This window comes from Venturia canescens, chromosome 2, assembly GCF_019457755.1.
Source record: "Venturia canescens isolate UGA chromosome 2, ASM1945775v1, whole genome shotgun sequence".
Taxonomy (NCBI): domain Eukaryota; kingdom Metazoa; phylum Arthropoda; class Insecta; order Hymenoptera; family Ichneumonidae; genus Venturia; species Venturia canescens.
Genome location: NC_057422.1, coordinates 21,024,264 through 21,046,213, shown reverse-complemented (window position 1 = coordinate 21,046,213; position 21,950 = coordinate 21,024,264). Strand labels below are relative to the sequence as shown.

General features: G+C 42.2%; 1 protein-coding gene across 10 annotated transcripts in view; it reads left to right on the top strand.

The window, feature by feature from the left end:
* The window catches only part of cnc (cap-n-collar), a 117,587-nt gene that overhangs the window by 58,023 nt on the left and 37,614 nt on the right, over positions 1-21,950 (top strand). For all 10 annotated transcript variants that reach the window (XM_043411575.1, XM_043411573.1, XM_043411574.1 and 7 more), the window contains one exon: positions 21,623-21,939. In XM_043411575.1, the coding sequence (XP_043267510.1) occupies positions 21,623-21,939 (317 nt within the window). The remainder of the gene's footprint in view (positions 1-21,622; positions 21,940-21,950) is intronic.

Here is a 21,950-nt window from a genome sequence, read left to right as displayed (position 1 = left end):
TTTTTTGCTACTCTATATTCTGGTCTGTCTGTAAAACAATTACTCTCCATTTTGAATTCGAAAATATGAACTTTTGACATTCGTACGGTCTGTAAAAATTGCATTCGAAATGCAAACTATCGAAATATATATTTTCGAATAAATGCGAATTCAAAGAAAAAATATTCGATTAAAGACGTAATCTGCTAAATATAGTCGATCGGGAATAAGAATTTCGAATTACTTATTTTTCTCCAATCTTACATGACGAATTTATTAATTTCGAAATATCGACCATTCTACAATTCGGTTATTCGAAATTTCGAATCCCACCCTGTAAGGAAACCGATCGAAACATCTTTCGCGCTGAATCCCATTGCCATACACGTCCGAGCGCACCGACCGACCGCGCCTGCTACCTGTCCAATTAACATGAAACACAAGGCGCGAAACCGATTACGACTTACAACGACGCGCACACATCGCCCCTCCGGTGTACCTTTTTCACGCGTATACGCCTCTTTCTTTTCACTCATTACGTAATCGACGAATCCTATACATCGAACATTAATGAGAGATTCTAATCTTGGGCGAACGAAACAAATATTCGATAAGCCTCCGACCGAACCGAATTTCAGTGCCGTAATTCATCGACAACTTTCTTTTCAATCTTGTTATACTTGAAACTGCTCCTCCCAGGTTACAACGGCTAATCATTTTTATATAAGATCATTCGGACGATCTTACTACGCGGAATCCGGTCGTCATCTCAACGACGGATTATTTTATTCGGCAAGTTCAACGGATTTTTGTGCCGGAAGCGCGCGTTCACCGCGTTGTAGCTGACGTCGTTGGAATTCATCGAGAACCACATTTTTCTCCGCAGCTACTTAGCTCTCGGATCCCGATTGTTTGTCCAATCATCGTCGAGAGTTGTACAAACCAATGGTGCGCTTAATTGAATAAAAAATACAATAAATTTCGTTGCGTTTCAACGTTGCAGAATCCGATACTGTGAGACTTTAGGGACGTAATAATCGTCGAACGCGATAAGAAAGTTCGTTGAAAAATTTGAGACTAAACTCGCGAATAATTCGATTTATCTGGGAAGGAAGGTCTTCAACGAAGCTGAAGTTTGCAACGTTGGAGTCCAACGAAATGAAGGAAAAAAAAAAACATTTGCAATCGACCAATTTGTTTATTTCACGAAGTATCGGTGCAGCTTGAAAAACTACGAATTGCAAATTCGGCAGGGAACGAAATTGGATAATTACTGGAATTATTGGAGGCTTTTTAAAAATCATTTCGTTGGACTCCAACGTCGCAAACTTCAGCGTCATGGTCTTTAAGTATTCAAAGTCCTCCAAATATTCGTATGGAACTTCAAAACCCTCATTGGAGATGGCGCGGGAATATAGCCGAACCCAAAGAGGGTCACCCCGCGTGGCAGCCCGATTTTATAGGGTGTTCTTACAAAAAAATTTAATTTTCAAAAATATTTCAAAGGTCGAAAATCCTTCAATTTTCAATGTTTCTGTCTGATTTTAATTCAGGCGACAGCCACTGTTTAACAAATAAAAACGCTCAGATTCAAATCAGAGTTTAAAAATTCTATCATAGAGTCGAAATACCAATAAATAAACCCTTCAAATTTCAAAAGTCTACGTTTTTTTCCTCGCCTCAAAAAAATCGCGAGAAAACCCCAAAAAACCTGGTTGCCAAACGGGGTGACCCCCTCAATTTCTCTGCGGAATATTTATTTCCTTATAAAATATTCAACCACCGAATTCCTCGATACGGGATGACTAACTTTGTAAGAAATTTCGCAATCCAAGTTTCGTACTGATCGCAAGATATTTCCTCAATCTCGAATCGTTGCGAGTCCAAACTATCGCTCGTATTCGTAGTTCTCATACAGTTCATGTCTTGCATTAAATGAGAATGAATATTACGTCCAAGACTGTTGTTGTTGCCTGTTCGACAAAACCGTATAAGAGAGGTTTTGAGGTCGGGGAGTGGCTTCGGAAACGCCCTCGTCTCTACGAGCATATGTTCCACTCTTTACTGACGTTCTTCATCTCTCGCCATCGGCCCGGCCCTTTTCATTCTTTCTCCCGCTCCCTCGCACGAGCATGCACACGTACGCACACATCTCTCCGCATTCACGCGGGCATTTAATTACTTTGCGTGCAGGAGTGCACCGCGCACACGAGCACCTTTCTTTCTGCTACGATAGGCCGTTCTCCGGGCGCTGCTATGGGCGAATCGTTACGAAAAAAAAACTTAATCAATAGCTCGAATGACCGTCACGAGTTAATCGAAAGAAAAAGCGCTGTGTGATCGAGCAAATTGGTCGATGAGCCTAAAATTAACGTTGATCGTCAAATTCGAAGTTTCCAGAATAAAATTTACGTGCATTTCGGATCATAAGGTAAAACACGGGCGTTCGAGTCTCTTGATTCTTTTAAGCCGGTCGGTGACTGCCTCCGCGTGCGAGAGATCATCGAACGTCGTAATGTCATGTAACTCTTTCGAGCGATCGCGGCATTTGGACTGTTGTTCGATCGAGCAGAGACAAACGTTGCTTTGTTTCATTCACAAATTTCTAACAGGATCTTGCGCTCGTGAGGGCACGATATTAAGGCCCCGATAAAATCGGAATGGCGGCGCGGGTCATCCTCGTCTCAACTCGCAGCTCCGAGAATTGAAGCGCATTTTGGCCTCTTCTTCCAAAAGTTGGAGCCTTTCATATGTATATAAAAATGAATCGGAGCACGTTTTATACCGAAAGGCGGCACCGCGGCTCCGTTTTGTACCCTCGGAAAGCGCAATAAGCCATATTACGTACACGTATATAGAAATTTGTGTATGGGGAGAGCAGGACTCTCATTACGTGGCAATCTCGTCTCAGCGATCGATCGAATCCGCGACCCCGGGAGTCTCGAGCTCAGCTCTCGTTGTATGGGGTCTTGATTAATGGATCATTCGAGTCGTAAGAATGCCCGTGGGCCAACACAAGTTTTACATGTATGCGTATGTGTGTATTACAGACCTCAGAAATACACACACAGGCACACACGCGTGGACGAATAACTCATATGCCATCGTCGTCTTTCGCTTCGATTATTTTTTTTCGTTCCGTACCGCGCCGTCCTGTTGTAAACCGAGACAAAAAATATGCCTCTTGCTCTCGCGATAGGAAAAAGAAATGGCGTCTACGCGCATGCATGAAATAGACTTTATTTGTCATTAATAAACGCTTTGCTTGACGCGAATTAATCTTCTCGTTCGAATCAAATATCATGCGTTTCTTAATAACGAATAAAAAATAAAACGAATACGTCGCTCCTTTTTTAACGGAATTGATCTTCATATTTGCGTGATACGTCTCATTAAATGTTGTTTTATTAAAACGAGATTTTTATTTAAAATTTAAATGCAGGATTGTTACGTCCTCGTTTCCTACACCGCCGGAGTGCGACACGCAACCTCGCGAAAGCATGTGCATAAATATATGAAAGACTTCGCATTTAATGAAATAGCTTCTCTTTCGTAGAAGAAATAAAAGTAACAGACCGAGTTTTCTAATGTGCGCGAGCAATCGACTACTCACATCCGTCGAAATTTTTTATTGGCTCATCTTTCGTTGATTACTCATGAACGTTCGAATGCGGATAGCAATAAAATCGCGTTGAGACCGTTACCGGATTACTGAGAATTGTAACGCGTGCGCGCGGACCTTCCTTGAATAAACTGCTCATCGCGACCGGCCGGAAAGTAACGATTACAATGAAAAAAATGTCCGACGAGCGTATCGGTACGAGGATAGACCTCCTTCTATCGCGCTGACATTTTAAAGTATGCGCGGCGAAATAAAAAGATACACAGAGAGAACGAAAAAAAACGAAATCGGTTTTTATTCCATCGGTGGGAGGGCCGCGATATATACGAACTTCGCATCGAATGAGAACTCTCGTACTCGCCTACTCGCGATCCTATCGAGCCTCATTTTCGCTTTAACACAGCGTGAATTTTACTGTAATCGAATATCCACCATGCACGTGGAGAACGAATGAAAAGGTGAGAAGTTGAATTATCGCTATTTTTATAAATGAGAATGGGAAATATGAAATATTATTGGCAATGACATCGTCTTCTTACGTCCACGCTTGCTTGCTACACTTTTTTTATGCTTCCACGCGATGCAGCCATCCGAAGAGCTACTTTGGGACATTTTTTTCATCCATCGGCTCAACTTAGGCGCGACGGAATCGCGAGAATTCGTGCGGATACTAAATTTCCATTATTTAATATTATCTGCCATGAATGAGTGCACGAACGCTGAATATACTTATGATAAAAAGGCACATTAATGAATCGACGCGAATCTAAAGCATGCGCCGAACGAAGGTAAGATCTGCCACCGCACGCACGTGCGGGAGTGGCTCGAATTACACGGAAATACTTTTATATACGAATATTTCGGATGAATACATTGAAAAATTTGCTGTTTTGTAGCGGCGCTGTTCTAGGTCGCCATTCTATTACATTTCACCAAAGTCCATAGTAATTTTGATGCCGAAAGCAGTTCTCTCAAATTTTACTATGTACGACAGGCTAAATTTAGGTCTGTGACATTCTTACATCGAACGATCCATCGATATCCGAATGTCACTCGTGTCTTTGGTGAAATGTTGAAAATTGGTCAATTGTACTGGACAAATTGGTGAAACGTCGAAAATGTTTGTGTCGTTGAGCCGAACCGTCCGTAAAAAAGTAAATTTTCTTTTCGACAAAGATATATATACTTGACAAAGTCCGCTTATGTACGAGGCGATTGCTCAAAATTTTACCACGTGCTACTAGTTTATTTTCATGTTTATATTCGCAACGCCTCATATAATTGGTGGGCGCATGAATTTTACTATGTTATTGAACAAAATTAAGTACGGTAAAAAGGAAAATATGAAACGATGCAATTTTTCATGTTTTTTATCAAAATTCGCTCGGTGTTCATTTTTTATATAATACAGCGCGTTATATTTACTACGGTGGACTGTGGTAATGGTTCCCCAAACTTTTGCATTATTTGACACACTCTGCAGCGATTATTTTATTATAATATCGATATGGTCCGACGTTACTATAAAAACGTAGTAATTTTTTATATAAATGTCTCTCCGGGTAAAATTAAAAAATTACATTCCACGTATACGTACTGAGACGAGAAATTTATCGATTCAATAGCACTTTCGTTGGATCAACGAATCGTCGTGAACGAAATTAAATTTGCTAACGACTTGAACAAACATTAATGCAAACGCCTCGTTTGTTTGGGCTCAAATTAATATTCATCGTCGCGACGAACATATTGTTGTATCAAGAAAATTTCTGTGTAACCAACAAACTTCATGCGTTCGCCACGATTTGTTGATCCAACGAAAAATTTTGCTGAATCAGCAAATTCATTCTCGTAGCGCACGACTAATGATTATCGTTTGTACGGAAATAGACAAAAAAAATTGTTCGATATGGGCAACTACGCGCAAATCGCCATGCTCTTTTTCTAATTATCTTTGTGTTACAGCGTGGAACACTTTTGTCTGAAACATGATCTCCACTAATTGGAGGTTTCTTTGGATATTTTGAAAATCCACGAGTGAGATTTGTGCCGTCAAACATTATCAAAAGGAAAGAACCAATGGTAAAACTGTGGGCGCTTCCCACGCCTCAATTCTCGAGTGGAAGTAGGGAAGCTGCGCAAAGATGGCGGCTTCTTCGCCCATCTTTATATTCCCGCCATATGTCAATGCTAGCGATCCCAAGTCACGCGTGGTGATGCTTTTTTTTTCATCTTCTTCATCTATTCTCTGCTTATTTTTCATCGCGTTTGCGGAGATATTAAATATTCGCTCGTCCTCGATGTAGACGAAAGGAAAAAATCATTATTATTTATTTAACAAATTAATATAGACTCGTTCAGAGTGCCCGCACACGCAGCGTATCATATTTGCGTTCTATTAATTTCCGCTTCGATTGGTCACAGCCACGCAGGGCTGGTTGCTCGAAAGCAGTCGCGCAGTATGCGGAGGGATGAAGAAAATATATAATTACCGAATTTTCAGGCGCGCACAAAATGCGGGTGAAAACAGGCGTGGCAAAAACGAGAAACAATCATTTTTCATTCCCTCCACAAAATTAAGAAGAGTGTAAACGTTGGAATTTTAGGTGTTTTTTGTTCATTTTATAAATAAATATTGGTCCAATGGATTTAAATAAAATCTTGTAAACGTTTTTACATACTTCGAAGTACTGGAAATTTTTTTATTTTTTTTACAATATTTTTTGTACAATGGTGCCCGTTGAACCGGCGTTAACAGCAAATCTCAAAAGTGGAACATCTCAGGACAAAAAACCAAAAAGATTCTTAAAATATATGCTATCAGCAGTCGCATGACGTAGGGGATTTTCAAAATATTCTTTAAGAAAAAATGGCAACCATTTGAACAAAAAAAAAACACAATTTTTGTGAATTTCTCAGTAAAAATTGTTTATAAAAGTAAATAAACAAAAGTTATCAAAAAACAGCCTCGTCATGGTGAAAACATACGTTTTCCCTACAAAACGCAATTCAAATCAAGTCGCTGGGTTATTAAAAAAATGAAAGGAAAAAATGTCCAGTACTTCTGAGTATGTAAAAGATGCACAAGGTTTTATGTAAATTCATCCAAATAATTTTTATTTATAAAAGAAACAAAAACCATTTGAAGTTTCAACGTTCACACTGTTCATAGCCCTTAATTAAACAAATTCAAAAGTACTTAACTGATGAAGAATGGAATCGATTTTCGTTTGAAAATGATCAAAATCTTTCCATGTGATTAACACGAGCTCCTCGATCAGAAGTAACGTCAAAAATTCATACACTGAGAGAAAATTTCACTAAAAACTACTATGATGCCATAGAAGTTGGGTTCTATATCAGTAATATTTATTAATTCTTACAGTAATTTTTTGTGAAGCGACTCGATGAAAATTGATGAGTGATGTCAAAATAAATACATCGGTACACGTGTATACCGGTATATTATCGTACAATCGCGATGAAATTCCGTTATTTACCATAGTAAATTTCTCAACACTTTGGCGTATGATCGATGTTTGTGTTCGAGCTCCTCAAATTTTCCTATGTTCTACTATAAATTTCAATTGTGAAAACAGTACTATAAGTATAACAAAACGGCATAATAATTCTACTTGATGACGCTGAAGTTTGCAACGTTGGAGTCCAACGAAATGATAAAAAAAACTCTTCAATAATTCTAGTCATTCTCCAATTTCGTTCCCTGTCGAATTTGCAATTTGTAGTTTTTCAACCTGCACCGATACTTCGTGAAATAAACAAATTGGTCAATTACAAATGTTTTTTTTTCCTTCATTTCGTTGGACCCCAACGTTGCAAACTTCAGCGTCGTTCTACTTGACAGTTCATCATCGAGTCAACATAAATTTTCCAACGTTTCCTTGGTGAAGAATGTTAGAAAAAAATAGCACAGTTTAAACCTTTGTCACAGGAAAATACGCAATTTAAAAATTATCATTCAGAATTGACTTGGAAATTACAATATTTTTGGTACAAACCTTCAAAATGGGTAATATAGAAGCCCAATACCGTGGCAGCATAGTAATTCTTATTATTTTTTCTCCCCGTGCATGTAAGAATTCTCTTCCAACGCACACTTCCAAATTGAAATTGATCGAACGTGAGAAGAATTAATAAATAATACAGAAAAAATGGAATCCACGCGCAGCAGCCTTCCACGATGTATAATGTTTATCACGTACAAGAATTCTCCGGTTTTTTTTTCCATCAAGGCGTTTCGAATCCAGTCTCTTCTTCGTCGCATATATCCCACAAGGGAATCAATATTTGGGAAGCGCGCGTGTTTCGACGCCATGTTTTATGCCCTTCTCGCAGTAGTCCTTGCCGTATCGGCAGCGAGCCAGAAGCCCCTCGGGGGTTGCTCGCCTCGTGCGTTTTCTCGGGCTTTCTGGGGGCAGCTGCTGTCCATATCACCTCTATACATATATACATTATCTTTCCCGTTCTTTCGTAATACTCGGAGGGATGACTTGCGACATGAAATACCCGCTCCCTCCCGTCCTCTGTTCCCCGGCGCGCAGGGGTGGTAGAACAGGCACGCACCATTACTCATATCGTGGCTCGTTGCACGCCACGCATACAAACCTCTGAAACTCGCGGGAGAGCTGAAGCGGGACTCTCAGGGGGCCACCGACTCTTATATATCGCTCATTCGTTTTTCCATTCGCTCGAACCTCCACCCTCCGTCGTCGAGGCTACGCATGTTCACGGAGTCGGAGAGATGATTTTTCTCCGCGCCGACACCGAAGCCTCCTTTTCCATCGATCCTGGAACTTCGTATCACTTCTATACAGGCATTCTCCAACAATAAAGAAAGCCCTCGTATTCTCGCACGCGCAGCCAGAAAAGCCCGAGTGATGTTCCAAAAATACCTTCCGCGGTCGCATCGTTCGTCGCTGCGACCTCGGATCATTGTTGATTAATTGCGCAGCTCGTCGGAGAACGGATAGAATGTTAGTCATCTTGATCGTATTCGCGATGAAAGTACATTCCTGTAACGTTACAACTCTAAACGGGCTCGTGTAAAAAGCCCATTTTTATCCGAATGCACTCAATTTTAAATGGAACTCCACAAATGTGGAGTACAACAATTTCATTCTCACTCGTACCGGGAAATAATCTTGCTCGATTCAGCCAGCCGTTTGCGCTGCAACATATTTCATCATAAAATGAACAAATTTATTATGGCACGTGACCTTACGATGAAATATTTCATTGAAACGCGGTTTAAAATTCATTTCTCTGTTCTGCTGAATAATAACCAAAGAAAAATAAGTCAGTTAACCAACTGTGAATAACTTTTTAACAGTTTCGTTCTGTTCAGACAAAAGGTTTGCATGTTTTTTACGAAGCGTTGTACAATAACAAAATATTCCGTTTGTCTCTGGGAATGCGAATGACTAAACATTTTTTTGCTTACTAAGAAAAATTACTGTGTACATGACAAAATGTACTTTCGTAAGGAAAAACCTTTTTGTCGTTTCAATAGCACGAATAATTAAAATCAGAATATTCGGAGGTCTCAACTGCGCCGTAAGAACTACAAATAATCAATAGTTGAATCAACAAAACAAATTTCGACCAAATGAGTTTTGTTGAATCAACGAAATTCCGTTTTTCGTGTTGGTACCTTAAAAATTCCCTTTTCCAGTTACGGTTAGCAAACTCGTATATATCTAGGATTACTTCCTCTCTGCGAACTGATCTCCTTCGTGACTCTCGATCTGCTACGATGTTTCCTATTATTATAATTCATTCATAGGTGGCTGCATGGGTTTCGTGAGGCTGTCGTCGCCAGAATGACGAAGTAAAGTCATCGAGTCTGGCCTATACGTGGTTACATTCGTGGGCTTTGCTTTCATGGTATTTTAATTGATAGCATCATTAATCTCGGACGAAGAAACATCGGCTCACAAACTCATTTTCTTACCGCCCAATCACGTTTTTATATCTCTTCATAGATCAATATTATTCGGATGAAAAAATAGATGAAAAGCGTATATATAAAAATACGAAGGTAAATGAATATACTTTTCCGCCATGTTGCTCTTCACAAAGATGCACACCGTACGCTGCGAGTGCAGCATAAAACTCAAGATTCTTTCTCACCCCTTGTACATACTCAGTAAATTTCTAGCACCGCGGACGAAGAAAAGAAAATTTCTTCTTATTTTTCTTCTGCTGCTATGCCGTGTGCACAAACATCGACGCAACGTTTCAATTCCATCGGCAAACGTCGACGCGGATTAAAACATTAACATAAAAGTCGCATCATAAAGCGAGGAGAGATGGCAATTGAAAATCCGTATAAGGATGATGATGACGAGGAGTCTTCTCCATCTGTCCGTCACTGGGCACGTTATAACGATGAAAAATTACAAGACGAAAAGGATTCTTCCGCACCTTTGCGACGCCACAATGGCCCCTTTTTTGCTCCTGGCTTACATCAAAGTCACGGCTCATCGAAGAATTCATTCCGAGCTATTTCCACACAGGAGAAATTGATTTGTCCGATTTTTTAATAAAAATACGTATTGGAACGTTCTTTCCCGTAAGCCTCAAGTTTATGCTTTCTCCGACTCACATTCGGTTTTAATTCGGCCATATTTGCATCCGATTCCACGAATATTGCGTGTCAAGATATAATTGAGTCAAGTAATTACCAAAAACGATGTCGCCAATTGGATTCAAGAATTTTCCCAGCGTATATCTCTGCCTCTCCGATTAGCTGCGATCTATATACGTGGACGTCATTCTGGGTTTTTTCTGCCTCAAACTGCAGGTTAAGTGCACAATTCGTTCACTGATGAATCCAACAGGTACGAGCTCATGGTCAGTCGCAACGAGGGCTTAGCTCTCCAGGTAATCCATGGGCAAGCTGGCACTTGTCCTTGAGGAACCTGCGTACCTCGAAAGATGTAAAGCCAAACATAATATTCGTCGAACGTGAGGGCGACTGAAGGCAAAAGAGGCAAACGGAGGGAAAGAGCGATCAAGAGAGAACGAAGAGTGAAGTGCTGCCGGATTTTTGGCTCCTGACGGTCGTGAATCTTGTTGATTTAGGATAGATGTATATCGGGCTGAAGTCGCTCGAGGTCAGAGTCCCGTCACCTGAAGGACCATTGCATCGGCCCTTCTTAGGCACTCTCCCCTTTCACCCTCGCTCTTTCGCCAGACTTTTGGCCCATTGGTGCTGCACAACCTGTCATTATTGCGTCGAGACGAGACATTATTTTTTTTCCTTCAGCGGCCCAATCGCCAGTCCGCTACGTCCTGAGAACCTGTGCGCAAGGATAACGAGAGATACGCCCGCCCTGCTCCTTCTCCTTCTGTCTTACGTCCGTACTCTTCTCTTCCAGAACTCGAAGAACTAGAGAATTTTTTGTCCCGGATGTGAATGGAGGAAGAGTTGAAATTATAGAGAAGAAAGGAAAGAACCTCGTTCGTCTACGGCGCTTCAAGTTCGGTTAATGCAGTCGAGCCGTGTCTGCCGGTCGGACATGAACACACTCGAGAGAATATCTCACGAGTGACTGGACAAGTTGGATCTCGTCGTGGAATCACACCACAATCTCCCTCTCGCTCTCTTTTGTGCTCTTTTACTCTCGCAACGTTCTTCTACTTCTTCTTCTTCTTCTTCTTCTTCTTCCTCTCCGAGACCCAAGATCCTCTCGAGGAAGCTGAGCACGTAGAAGCAAAAATAAAATTCCGCATCACCATTCTTGGGAGCCGTACTATACAGATATTCCAGGGAGACACGCGTCCTTGCGATCCTTCTCTTTTTTTATTCACTCAACGGCATCGAGAGCTGCCGCAAAGATTAGGAACCATTGCATTTTTTGCTCGTTGCAGACTTTGACGCGCGCATTTGGATCGAACGCTCTGCCGCTTCTTAAAACCGAAGCACAAATTGATGGTAATTCAGAACAAAAAACCACTTTGGAGTTTGACCCGAGTTGAAAGGAATTATTCGTTGTTTTGTTACGAGAATCATTTTTACGACACAATTTCACTTCAAAGTTTTTCACTTTTTGCAAGACTTAGAAAAAATATCCCTTTGTCATACCCGATCAGTGGTAGGTCCAGGAAGGATGACGCGCGTGTAAAACCGTGAAAAAAAGTCATATTGGACGAATCACGACAACTTGCAATACAGAGCGTGCCACAGGTGAAGTTATCAGCATGCTCTAAATATGGGACTCCAGCTCCTCGCAGCTCAATGTCGTCTCATATTTCCTAACCCGAAATAAAACGCGTTCGGTGAAGCGCAGCGATGAATTTGATAATCTTTTACCTCCTTAGCCCCATTCATCAGCAATGTCGAACGTTAATCCCTGCAGTTTGCGAACAGAGCACAAAACTCTCCTTTTAATGAGAAATCGATCGATCTAAGATTCAGCAAACTACCCGCTCATTCAAAAATGGCCCGTTGAACTCGATCAACGCTCCTGAAACGTCATAGCATTGCATAGCAACTATATGCGAGGGCCTCGTTGACCGGCAGCAAAGTCATCCAGAGTGACTCGTATGTGTGCCAACAGCGACGTCGAAGAGAGCAGCGTGTTTCGGTCGGTGGTGAAGCAGCCCTTCACCAACTTTTCGTTTGACGTTTTTTTTCTCTCCCACACTACGAAACCTCAGCTCGTGCAGTCGGTGTACAGATAGGAAGAGCCCGTGACGAAGGAAATACGCACGACCTTGACAATCGCCGATTTTCATCGGTTCATCGTCTCCCACGTTACACTTCTTTCAACCGCGCTCCTGCTCGCCGACCATGCCCATAATCGAAGGTCGATTGTGTATACGTAGCAAAACACACCAACTCGCTACTTTGTTCTGTTACTGGTTTGTTAATTGAGTCACGAATGAAAAACCCGGAGCAAAAACCCTCTCACAGTCGTGTCTTCAGCCATTGGAACCGAAGAGTGTTGAAAAACGTCGCACTGTCTGTGGATCATTGGATAGCGGAGATCGAGAGTTGTCCAAAGCGTTTATTGCGAGTCGCCTCTTGTTATTCATCCGGGAATACGAGAGCATCGTCTCTCGAACACTTTCTTCGTGTCACTTGAGAAAAAAGACTTTCCAAAAGTCTTGCATCCAGTCGACGCGACAATTTTGACGATCGCTTGCTGAATTAAATCTCATCCCAGAAGTCCTCGGCGTCGGAGTCTGCCTTCCGGGAGCACAATCTTCTTCGGGGCTTCAGGAGTCGCTTTATGGACCCAACTAAATCCTCGAGATGAATTTACCTCACGTCGATGCCAAATCCCACCATGAAAATCGCAAAGTTACACCAGTTTATGTCTGAAGGGGATGGCAAAGGCTCAATGTCGATTTATCCTCATAGAAGTCGCTCCGATGAACTTCGTTCCGTATACCGGCCCGCTCGATCAGGACAATGAGGCAAAAGCACTAGTTCATGCATCAACTACTTACCCATGTCAAGATACATGAAGAACACACGAATTACAGACGCAATTCGTGTTCAACGACTACGATTCTGGAAGATCGAGTACGAGACATTGTTACGTTATCCAGCATAACTTTTGCCCGTCCAGTTTCACGCATACATACACAAACGTATATTCACTGGAGTGCTGAGTGAGTTGCAGTTAATCGTTAATAAATCAGTGGTGAGCCATGAAAAATGAAGCGAAGAGGATCCTGTATGAGAGCTCGAGACGTTCGATAGCCTGCTAAATTCTTAAACCTTCAGTATATATTCCCAGCATACACCGAGGAAACAATAAAAAAAACTTGGTAACATTGCTAGTAGCCAGTCTGACGTATCAGAGAGGTTGAAACGCGGAGAAAAAGTCGAAGATTCCTGAAGTTTATATTTCCATCGAAATCACTCTCATCATCCACGATCGAGTCTCTTCAATCTTGATCCATGCGAAACCACTTCGCTCGATCGATGTCATTGGACAGTCGAATTTCGAGAGCATTTTATTTCATTCAAGTGAACAAATATTTCAGGCGATTAAGGAGCGTGAATAGTGTTAACGTTGGATTTTTAGGTGCTTTTTGTTTATTTTATAAATAAAAATTGTTGAAAATGGCACCCCTTGAATCGGCGTTGACAGCAATAAATCTCAAAAGTGGAACGTCTCGGGACAAAAAACCAAAAAGATTCTTACGCATGGCGTAAGGGATTTTCAAAATATTGCTTAGAAAAAAAAATGGCGACCATTTGAACAAAAGAAAACACAATTTTTGTGAATTTCTCAGTAAAAATTGTTTATAAAAGTAAATAAACAAAAGTTATCAAAAAACTGCTTCGTCATGCTGAAGACATACGTTTTCCCTACAAAATGCAATTGGACTCAAGTCGCTGGGATAAAAAATCTTTCCGTTTTGTACAACATTTTCCATTGTACAAAAATATATCATTAAAAAAAAAAATTTTTTCTAATTTCAGTACCTTTGAGTATGTAAAAGATTTTTATCTATAAAAGAAACAAAAAAACACCTAAAATTTCAACGTTTACACTGTTCATAGCCCTCAAAAATGAATCAACGAAAACGTGCTATACGTTTTCATATTCCAACGTCCTAAACTTATCCACCTGCGTACACATCAATGCTATAATTTATAATTATAAACTTGTAATCCGAAGCTATAATCGTAGCGTATTCTTTAACAATGCACCTTCGGGATTTTTTCCCCACCGCTCTTCCGATTCGTAAACATTGTATCGGATAGTTTTTAACGAGAAAGAAAGGAATCAATTCTCGGTTCATTCCTCCGGCTCATCTCACGGCGAATGCGGTTGCATTGGTCCGAACTCGGAGAGTTCATCGCGATGGAGCCTTTTTTTAAATATCAGTGGGTGGGGGCGGTGAATTCCGTTGGATACTCGTCGAAAGCTGAGAGGGGATTCTAAGCGAGGAGCAGCGATGGTCCACGGTTGAAAAAAAAAATAGATAAAAAAAAACAGTGGGAATATTGTCAGAGGCAGACAAAGGCAAAAGCGAAGTGGAGAACAATGGGCGACCGCTGCTTCTCGTAGCAGAGTCTCCGCTTTTGCTCCTTCGATACAGCAGCTCCTTTTCTTTTTATAATCCTCTCTCTCTCTCTCTCTCTTTCCCACTTTATTCTCACAAGATCCTCCCATGGCTACACCATATAATTATTATTATCAATGAGAACCGTCGTCGCAATCAAGTATACGAACATTTAGACGCATTATTCAGTTTAACGTATTGCGAATCGAAGTGATATCGAAAACGCGCTCTATTCGCGACGTATGTTGATAAATCCTGAATACTGTAAATCCTTATGGTTGCTCCAAAACTGTTCAGTTGGTACGGAACTGTTTAACGAACTTTTATTCGGAATGAGTCGGACCGAGTGTGCGAGACCGGAAATTTCAAGGAATTTTCTATAATTCTTTCATAGTTACCCGAAGCTGCGTATCTTCATTGACGATTATGCGACTGATCTTGATAAAAAAAAAAAAAGATTTACGTGTATAAGATTGTATTTGTATTTGTAGAAGAGCTGCGAGTGAGAGCCTCGAGTCGAGAGCGAACGAGAGCGACGACGTCGGTATAAAGAGATCAATAAAGCAGGCATTTTTCACTGGATTTAGATTTTATCGGTAAGCGGCGCGTTTCCATGCAGCGGTTAACAACCTTCGAGATCAGCCGCAGTACGGTTGTTCACCAGTTTATTCATAAACCGATAGAAATTCAATATTCCTCGCGCGATTAGACGGCGCTTATCGTCCGGCTGTCGTCTTCGAAGTGGTGCATTTTTTTGTAGCTTTATCGCGACGCGTCGTTCGGAGTAAACCGTCCAATTCGAGAAAATTACTCCGGAATAAAAAAAAAACTCGGAGAAAGGATTTGAACTTCTCAATCCGAAGAGCAATGCAGAAAATGCGTCTTCGGGTCACTCGCTCGTTAACAATCCGAATTGAATCGATCCACAAACGCATGCGTGAACCTTCGATTCTGTCAGCCTTCAGACCCAAAGCTGCCCCACTTTGACGGACGAACCATCACGAACGGTTTCAACTCCAAACCAAAGCAGTTCCTTTTATTTCCAGGATTTCCGAAATCCAATAAATTTCTAATCAGCGGTAAGCTCTCGTTGATTCGCGCGTTACATCCGCCATTGCTGCATCTCGAGAAAACAGAGGCTCTGCCGAAATGCTCCGTGCAGGGGTTGATTCAACCCCTCATCGTAGAGTCGGGAAGCATCGTGTGTTCCGGGTGAAGCACCCCTGATCTTCGAAGCAACATTGATACACGCGCCCGTCCATGTGTGCACACACAAATGGCGAAGTTCCGTTTCTCTGTCGCACTCCGAGCTCGGTGTTCTCCCAGTGGGGAGCCACACGAGAGGAGAATGGTATCATGGGTAGCGCGAACTTCTCCCACCACGTCGTTCAATCCTCTCGTGCGCATTGTCTGGCAGCCATATTGGAAATGAGAGGCCAGCCGCGTCGGGATTGGTCGGATTTTTTTCTCTCTCCCGTTCTTTTTTCGTCTCTCGTTTTTTTCCTCTTTTAACAGTGAAACCCACTAGGCTCCCCTCGTTACAATGGAGGCTTCGGTTGGCCCATGCCGATGAGAATTCCGAGGATACAAGATAGTCTATCAGTCGGCTGAGTCGGCCTCGCCACAGTCTCTGGCATTCAAATCATCGCGCAAAGCGTCAAAGTGTTGTGAACAGTTACGACAGTCCTGTCGCATTCGAGCGGCTCGTTAAGCTTTAAAAAATCATTCGATCGAAAAGCTTCTTGTCGTGTCCCGTGGGATTTCCACCATTTTTATTGGCCCGAACGACTTTGCTGAGCCGAAAATATACGAGTGTTCTTCTGTGCTTAAAAGACGCGGGAATGGATTGAGGGTTGAACTGAACCGGGAAAAATGGCCGACCGCGTTGCCGGAGTCTCGCGAATGAAATTATTACGGAAACGCGCGTTATTCCAAGTGTCTCCGTGGTGAAATCGGTTTTGCTTAAAGAAACACTGCAACGAAGCACCAATTAACAACGTAAACACACGTTTTAACACACAGACCCACTTCATTTACACAGAACACTGCTACCCTGTGAGACTCAACAGTGAAAATTGGATTATTTGATCTCCGGATTACTCCGCATTTAAGGTACGTCAATACAATTCGAAACTTACGATCAATTCGGCCGACAAATGCAGCAGGAGCTTCCCGACGGTAAAAATCGCTCCCCCTCCGGTCTCTAACGAGGCTCCAACGAGCACCAATTTTCACCAATTTTCACCAATTTTCGACCCTCCTGAACAGCAAACAGTAAAAGTAATTGATGAACCAGCATAATTAACGATCGAACCGCAGTGTCCGGTTGACTGACCCGATCATCCGTACTCCGAATCGTCGAAGCCCCCCCCCCCCCCGCCCTTCTGTAAAGCAGCGATTGAAAGCCATTCGCGAAAATGAGACGTCACGAAACTCTGACGTTTCTCATCGCATCTTTTCCTCTCGTTAGACCTCCAATCCCATCTACCGAAGCGTGACAATGGAGAGAGAAACGGTGCAAGAACAAAATCGTCTCTCGATATATTTGTCACTCGTACGAGGACAATGCTCGATGACGGCTTCCCCGACGGGTCGTCCGGGCATTTGTAACAGTCTCTGTGAGCAGACACGTTCCCCGGCACATCCGATTTTCGTTTGGAAAAACTTGGTTTATTATGGTCCTTTGTGCTCCGGACGAATGTATTTCAAGTCTGACCGGTATGCGGATACGATGCGCGCACCTTCGAGATATTCGGTATCCGCGCGTGTACACACGTGTACATAAATAAAAAGAGATTCCGATAGACCCTTCGGGAAAATGTGTCAAGTAACGCCGGAATTATTATCAAGGATCGTTAAGAGAGGTAGACTCGCTGCGCTCTCGCGTCCTGTCGAACGCGCACGCCTGCGGAACGTTGAAAAATATGAGAAATGATCTGTCAGAAAAGCTTATACATTTATACGCGTCCATATTTTTTCGTGTGCACAACCGCTTTAGTTACAAGCTTCGATCCCCCCCGGCCCGACCCCGGAAAACTCACGGGCCCTTTTCCTTCTTCGCTTCAAAGGGCCCGGTGAAAAATTGAAAGAAATAATATTCCTCCATCGGGCCGCGCGTGATGTTGCGAATTTTTCACGTCCTCGGTTAGACTTACCTTTTTTCTGGGCTCTCTATGAACTTTTGACTCTGCGCGGAGGTGAAAAAAACACGCAGCTTCGCGCACACATAATCCATTCCCTCGGGAGAATCACTTCGTGATCTTTTCTTCCGTTTTTCTTTTCGTTATTCCTTCGCTCGCATTGTGCATCTGTGACTGCACTCCGAGATATAAATTCTTCTTCAATTTGTTTATTCTTGGCGGCTTCGGGGCCGAGGAACGGTGGAAAAAACGCCTGAATCATCGAGTATCGACATCTGTCGATCTTCCTCCACCGCAGAGCGTGCTACGCTCCGTTTCGTTCGCTTATCAGAAGCTCCGCTTGTGTCCATCGCCGAATTAACGCATTTCGAACCAGCGCGATCTCTGATTTGCGATAGTTTCACGAATTCCAATGGTTTTTCGAATTTCACTCGCTTTTTTCGAATCGCCCGGAACAGCAATAACTTCTTGATTCCGCTGGATTATTTATCACGAGCAAAATCAATTTTTGTCTTTTCGCCCTACAGAATTGCGCACGATTCCATCGCCACAACTTTTGTCACGTCGAATTCCATTCTTGCTCGACGAATCTCTCAAAAATTATGGAACCGAGTTGACTGAAATGTTTTTTCATAGAGCACGCCGGTTCGCCAGCTCGATCGATCGGTCGGGTCATCGCATTATTTTTTTTTTTTTCTCGAGTCCACTGAGCGTTAAAAAGCTCGTATTTCCCGTAGGTGAAATGCCGTGAGTGGTGAACGTCTCCGATGCAGGGAATTATTGTTTTTTTTTTTTTTTTTCGAAAGAGGGTGGTTCATCCAAATTACTGGCGGCCATTATCGCTCACTCAGAGGCGCATTTGGGCCAGACAATGGCTGCCAACGCGCCACATCGTTAATGTAATAGGCATCCGAAAGGTGCGACCTTACTCCGCCGGTTTGGGCCGCACTCAAAGTCAACCGCAGAAAGGAAAGCATCCCTTATACACATGTATGTGTTCGTGTACTTTTGGCTTCGAGTTCTGGCTCTCCTCTCGCAGGTGATCTCCTCTACCTGACCGAGGAAAGGCCTCGACGCTTCGGGAATTATTATTATTTCTTGCGATTATTATCTCTAATAACATCCCGGTGCTTGGCACAAAAAAAATCCAGGCCTAAAGCATGCTGAGCGAAATATCTCAAGACGTTTTATCCCTTTTTCTCTCCTGTCTCCCCAAAATCGAAGCATCTTTTTTGACGAGCCTGCGTCACCGATTTTTTATTTCACGAAGTATCGGTGCAGACTGAAAAACTAGGAATTGCAAATTCGAGGGAGAACAGAATTGGAGAATTACTGAAATTATTGGAGAGTTTTTTTAGATGATTTCGTTGGACTCCAACGTTGCAAACTTCAGCGTCATATTTTTTGCACTCCCTTCTGTTAACTCCTCTTTCGAGTTATTAACACTCGCGCGCTCGTGCTGATTTTGTGAATTTTTTGAAGAATTACACAAACGTGGAACTAGAATCGAGTCTTCTGGGTCCTCGCGAGGCTGTGCGAAGCTGGAGCTTCATCGATCAATCAGAAGAAATAGAAACCTTGAATTTCCACGCGTTTCGCGGATTCGGATGCAACATTTTTTGATGATTCTCTGCAATGTTAATTTAGCCTCCTTTTCACGTTTGCTTTCTCCAAATTTCTTCGCATTCCTCGTTTCATCGATGTTTTCCGTAAAGATATGCTGGCAGCATGAAGAAACTCGACGAATTTAACTTGGAAATGGCGCGATCAGGGGAATGGAAAAAATGAAAAATCGTTGGCTCGAAAAGTAGATACTGTCGGGCGTGCTCATACAAAAAATACAGGTCGGAGTAGGGAAGAGCGAAAGTCAACGATTGGTCAGAGGGCGGAGACACGAGAGGTTCGCGGTATAGTCAGCAGGTGGATCTACGCCAGCAACCCCCTGTTGTCCCTCAATTAGTTACGTTTTCTCTCTCGCTCTCTCTTCGGTTTTCGAGCTCACGCAGCCTCGCCGACTGACTGACCCGTCAGTTCTTTTCATCTTTTAAAAATTCTGCCTCTTCCCCGTCAGTTTTTCAAGTGCCACGAGGCACGAGAGGTTTTGTTCGAGAGCTCTCGTCCTTCTTTTTATTTTCTTCATCCCGCCGATTCATCGATTTTTCACGCTTCGATCATCGATTAACGAATTCACGATCGACGTCAATTACGATCCGGAGGAAACGCGCTGTCTTCTGAAACTTGAAGAAGAAGAAAAAAAAAAAAACGAAAAAAAAACACGGCGGTGCTATTAAAATAAGATTATATTCGTGAAAAAGTAACGAGTGTGTGAACCCCGACACGGAAAAGTAATAATGGAAGTGTCGTGTGAAAAGAAACATACTGAAATGACAGCCTAGCACTCGCTCGTGTCGCGGGGAAGAAAAAAAACGTGATGACATCGTACCTCCGATACGCCAATGAAAATCCGTACGCGTATCGATAGCCGCGTGCATAAATTTGCGAAATCTGTGTCCTCGCGATGATTCCCTTTTTGTCGACACTTTTTGCCATTAACCGAGAGACGCTGGGCGTTAGGCACGACAATCACGTCAGCTTCTCGCTCACCGAGCCTGTGTTTAGTGCAGAATTTATGTACTCGAATAAATTTGTCTATAGTTTTTCCTATTCCCTTGATTTTTCTCAAACGACTGTCTACGACGAGCTTAATTAGACACTTTTCACAGTGACATTGATCGGATATCGTACAATTATATAAGGTATTTTTAGCTCCATTGAAAAACATGCATTTTTTTAACTTTCTTTGATAAATGCTTTTTCAAATGTACGTACAATTCACAGGATTCACAGAACTCTTTCTGTGAATCAATCTTTATGAAAATTACTCCAAACTCCGTGTGATTAACGCGCTAATCCTTCAGCCATTTCGCAATTGTTTTAAGGTATTTCACCTTTCGCATGAGCGTGTTTGGGCCACTCGAAATTTGAACTGATTCCTAACCTTTGAGAAGTCACGGTTATTTAGGAAAAGCTTCTGCTTCTGACATTTTTCCAACTTCTATCGTTAAGATGATGGATCCGTCGGTAATCACACCTCGAATTTTTGAAATTGAAACTCTTTGACATCGTTCGTCCGATTAAAATAATAAAAATGTCATCGTACGCAGCACGATCGCAAAAATCCGATGACATTTTTATTTTTTCGATCAGGCGAACGATGTGGAAAAATTTCCTTTTCAAAATTTGCAGCTATCTCTCTCGCACTCACGGTTGTGATTACCGACTGATCCATCATCTTAATATCTCCTTTTTTAAGCATTCGGTAACCCTTTATTTTTATCGTCGCTATGGATTCCTTACATTTTTTTCTATCCGCGAGACAGTTTGTATCAGGAACTTATAATTATTTAGTATATAAATTATTGAATAGAAATGTAGTGATGATGAAATCCCACAAGCTCCTGTATAAATTAAACCATTTTCCAAGTTTTAATTGTTCATTAAATGTCGATTAACTGGCCTGAAACTTCGCCAATCTATTCGCTACTTTGCTGTCATTTAAAATCAGTTATTTGTAGAATATTCAGGCTCGTGAAAGAAATACCTTAATCAAAGAGTCCGAAACAACGCTAGCCCACAAATTTACTACTGATTTTTCAGTAAATATTCTAAAAAAGTACGAAAATTTGTCTAGTCCCTCGAAGGTAGTTTTCAATTATTTACAGAAGCAAAAGAGTACTGCTTCGTCCCGAAAAGAGTTTAACCTGAGAAAATGTTGACGTCGAGACTATCAGTGGCTCGATGAATTTCGCGTTGATGGAGTAAATCTTTGCAGGCGAGTATATACTCAGTTCTGGAAGTCCCGGAGGAAGCAGAGCAGGGAACAGTGCTGAGAACGAGGATCACTTATTACTGGGTGAACCAACGTTAAACTTGAACGATCACTCGTTGGTCGGTCTCAACGACGATTCGCTCGGCCTCAACGACTCTTTGGATCTCGAGAATGATTTCACCTCGGAATTACTGAGCGATGGTCTCCTAGGTGGAACAGGAGTCGAGGGTTTACTCGGCAACGATTCGCTCGGCTTGCCCGACGGTTTTAATCTCGAGGAGGCCCTTCAGCTCGTCGGCCTCGACGAGGACCAAACCGAGGTTTGTATCAA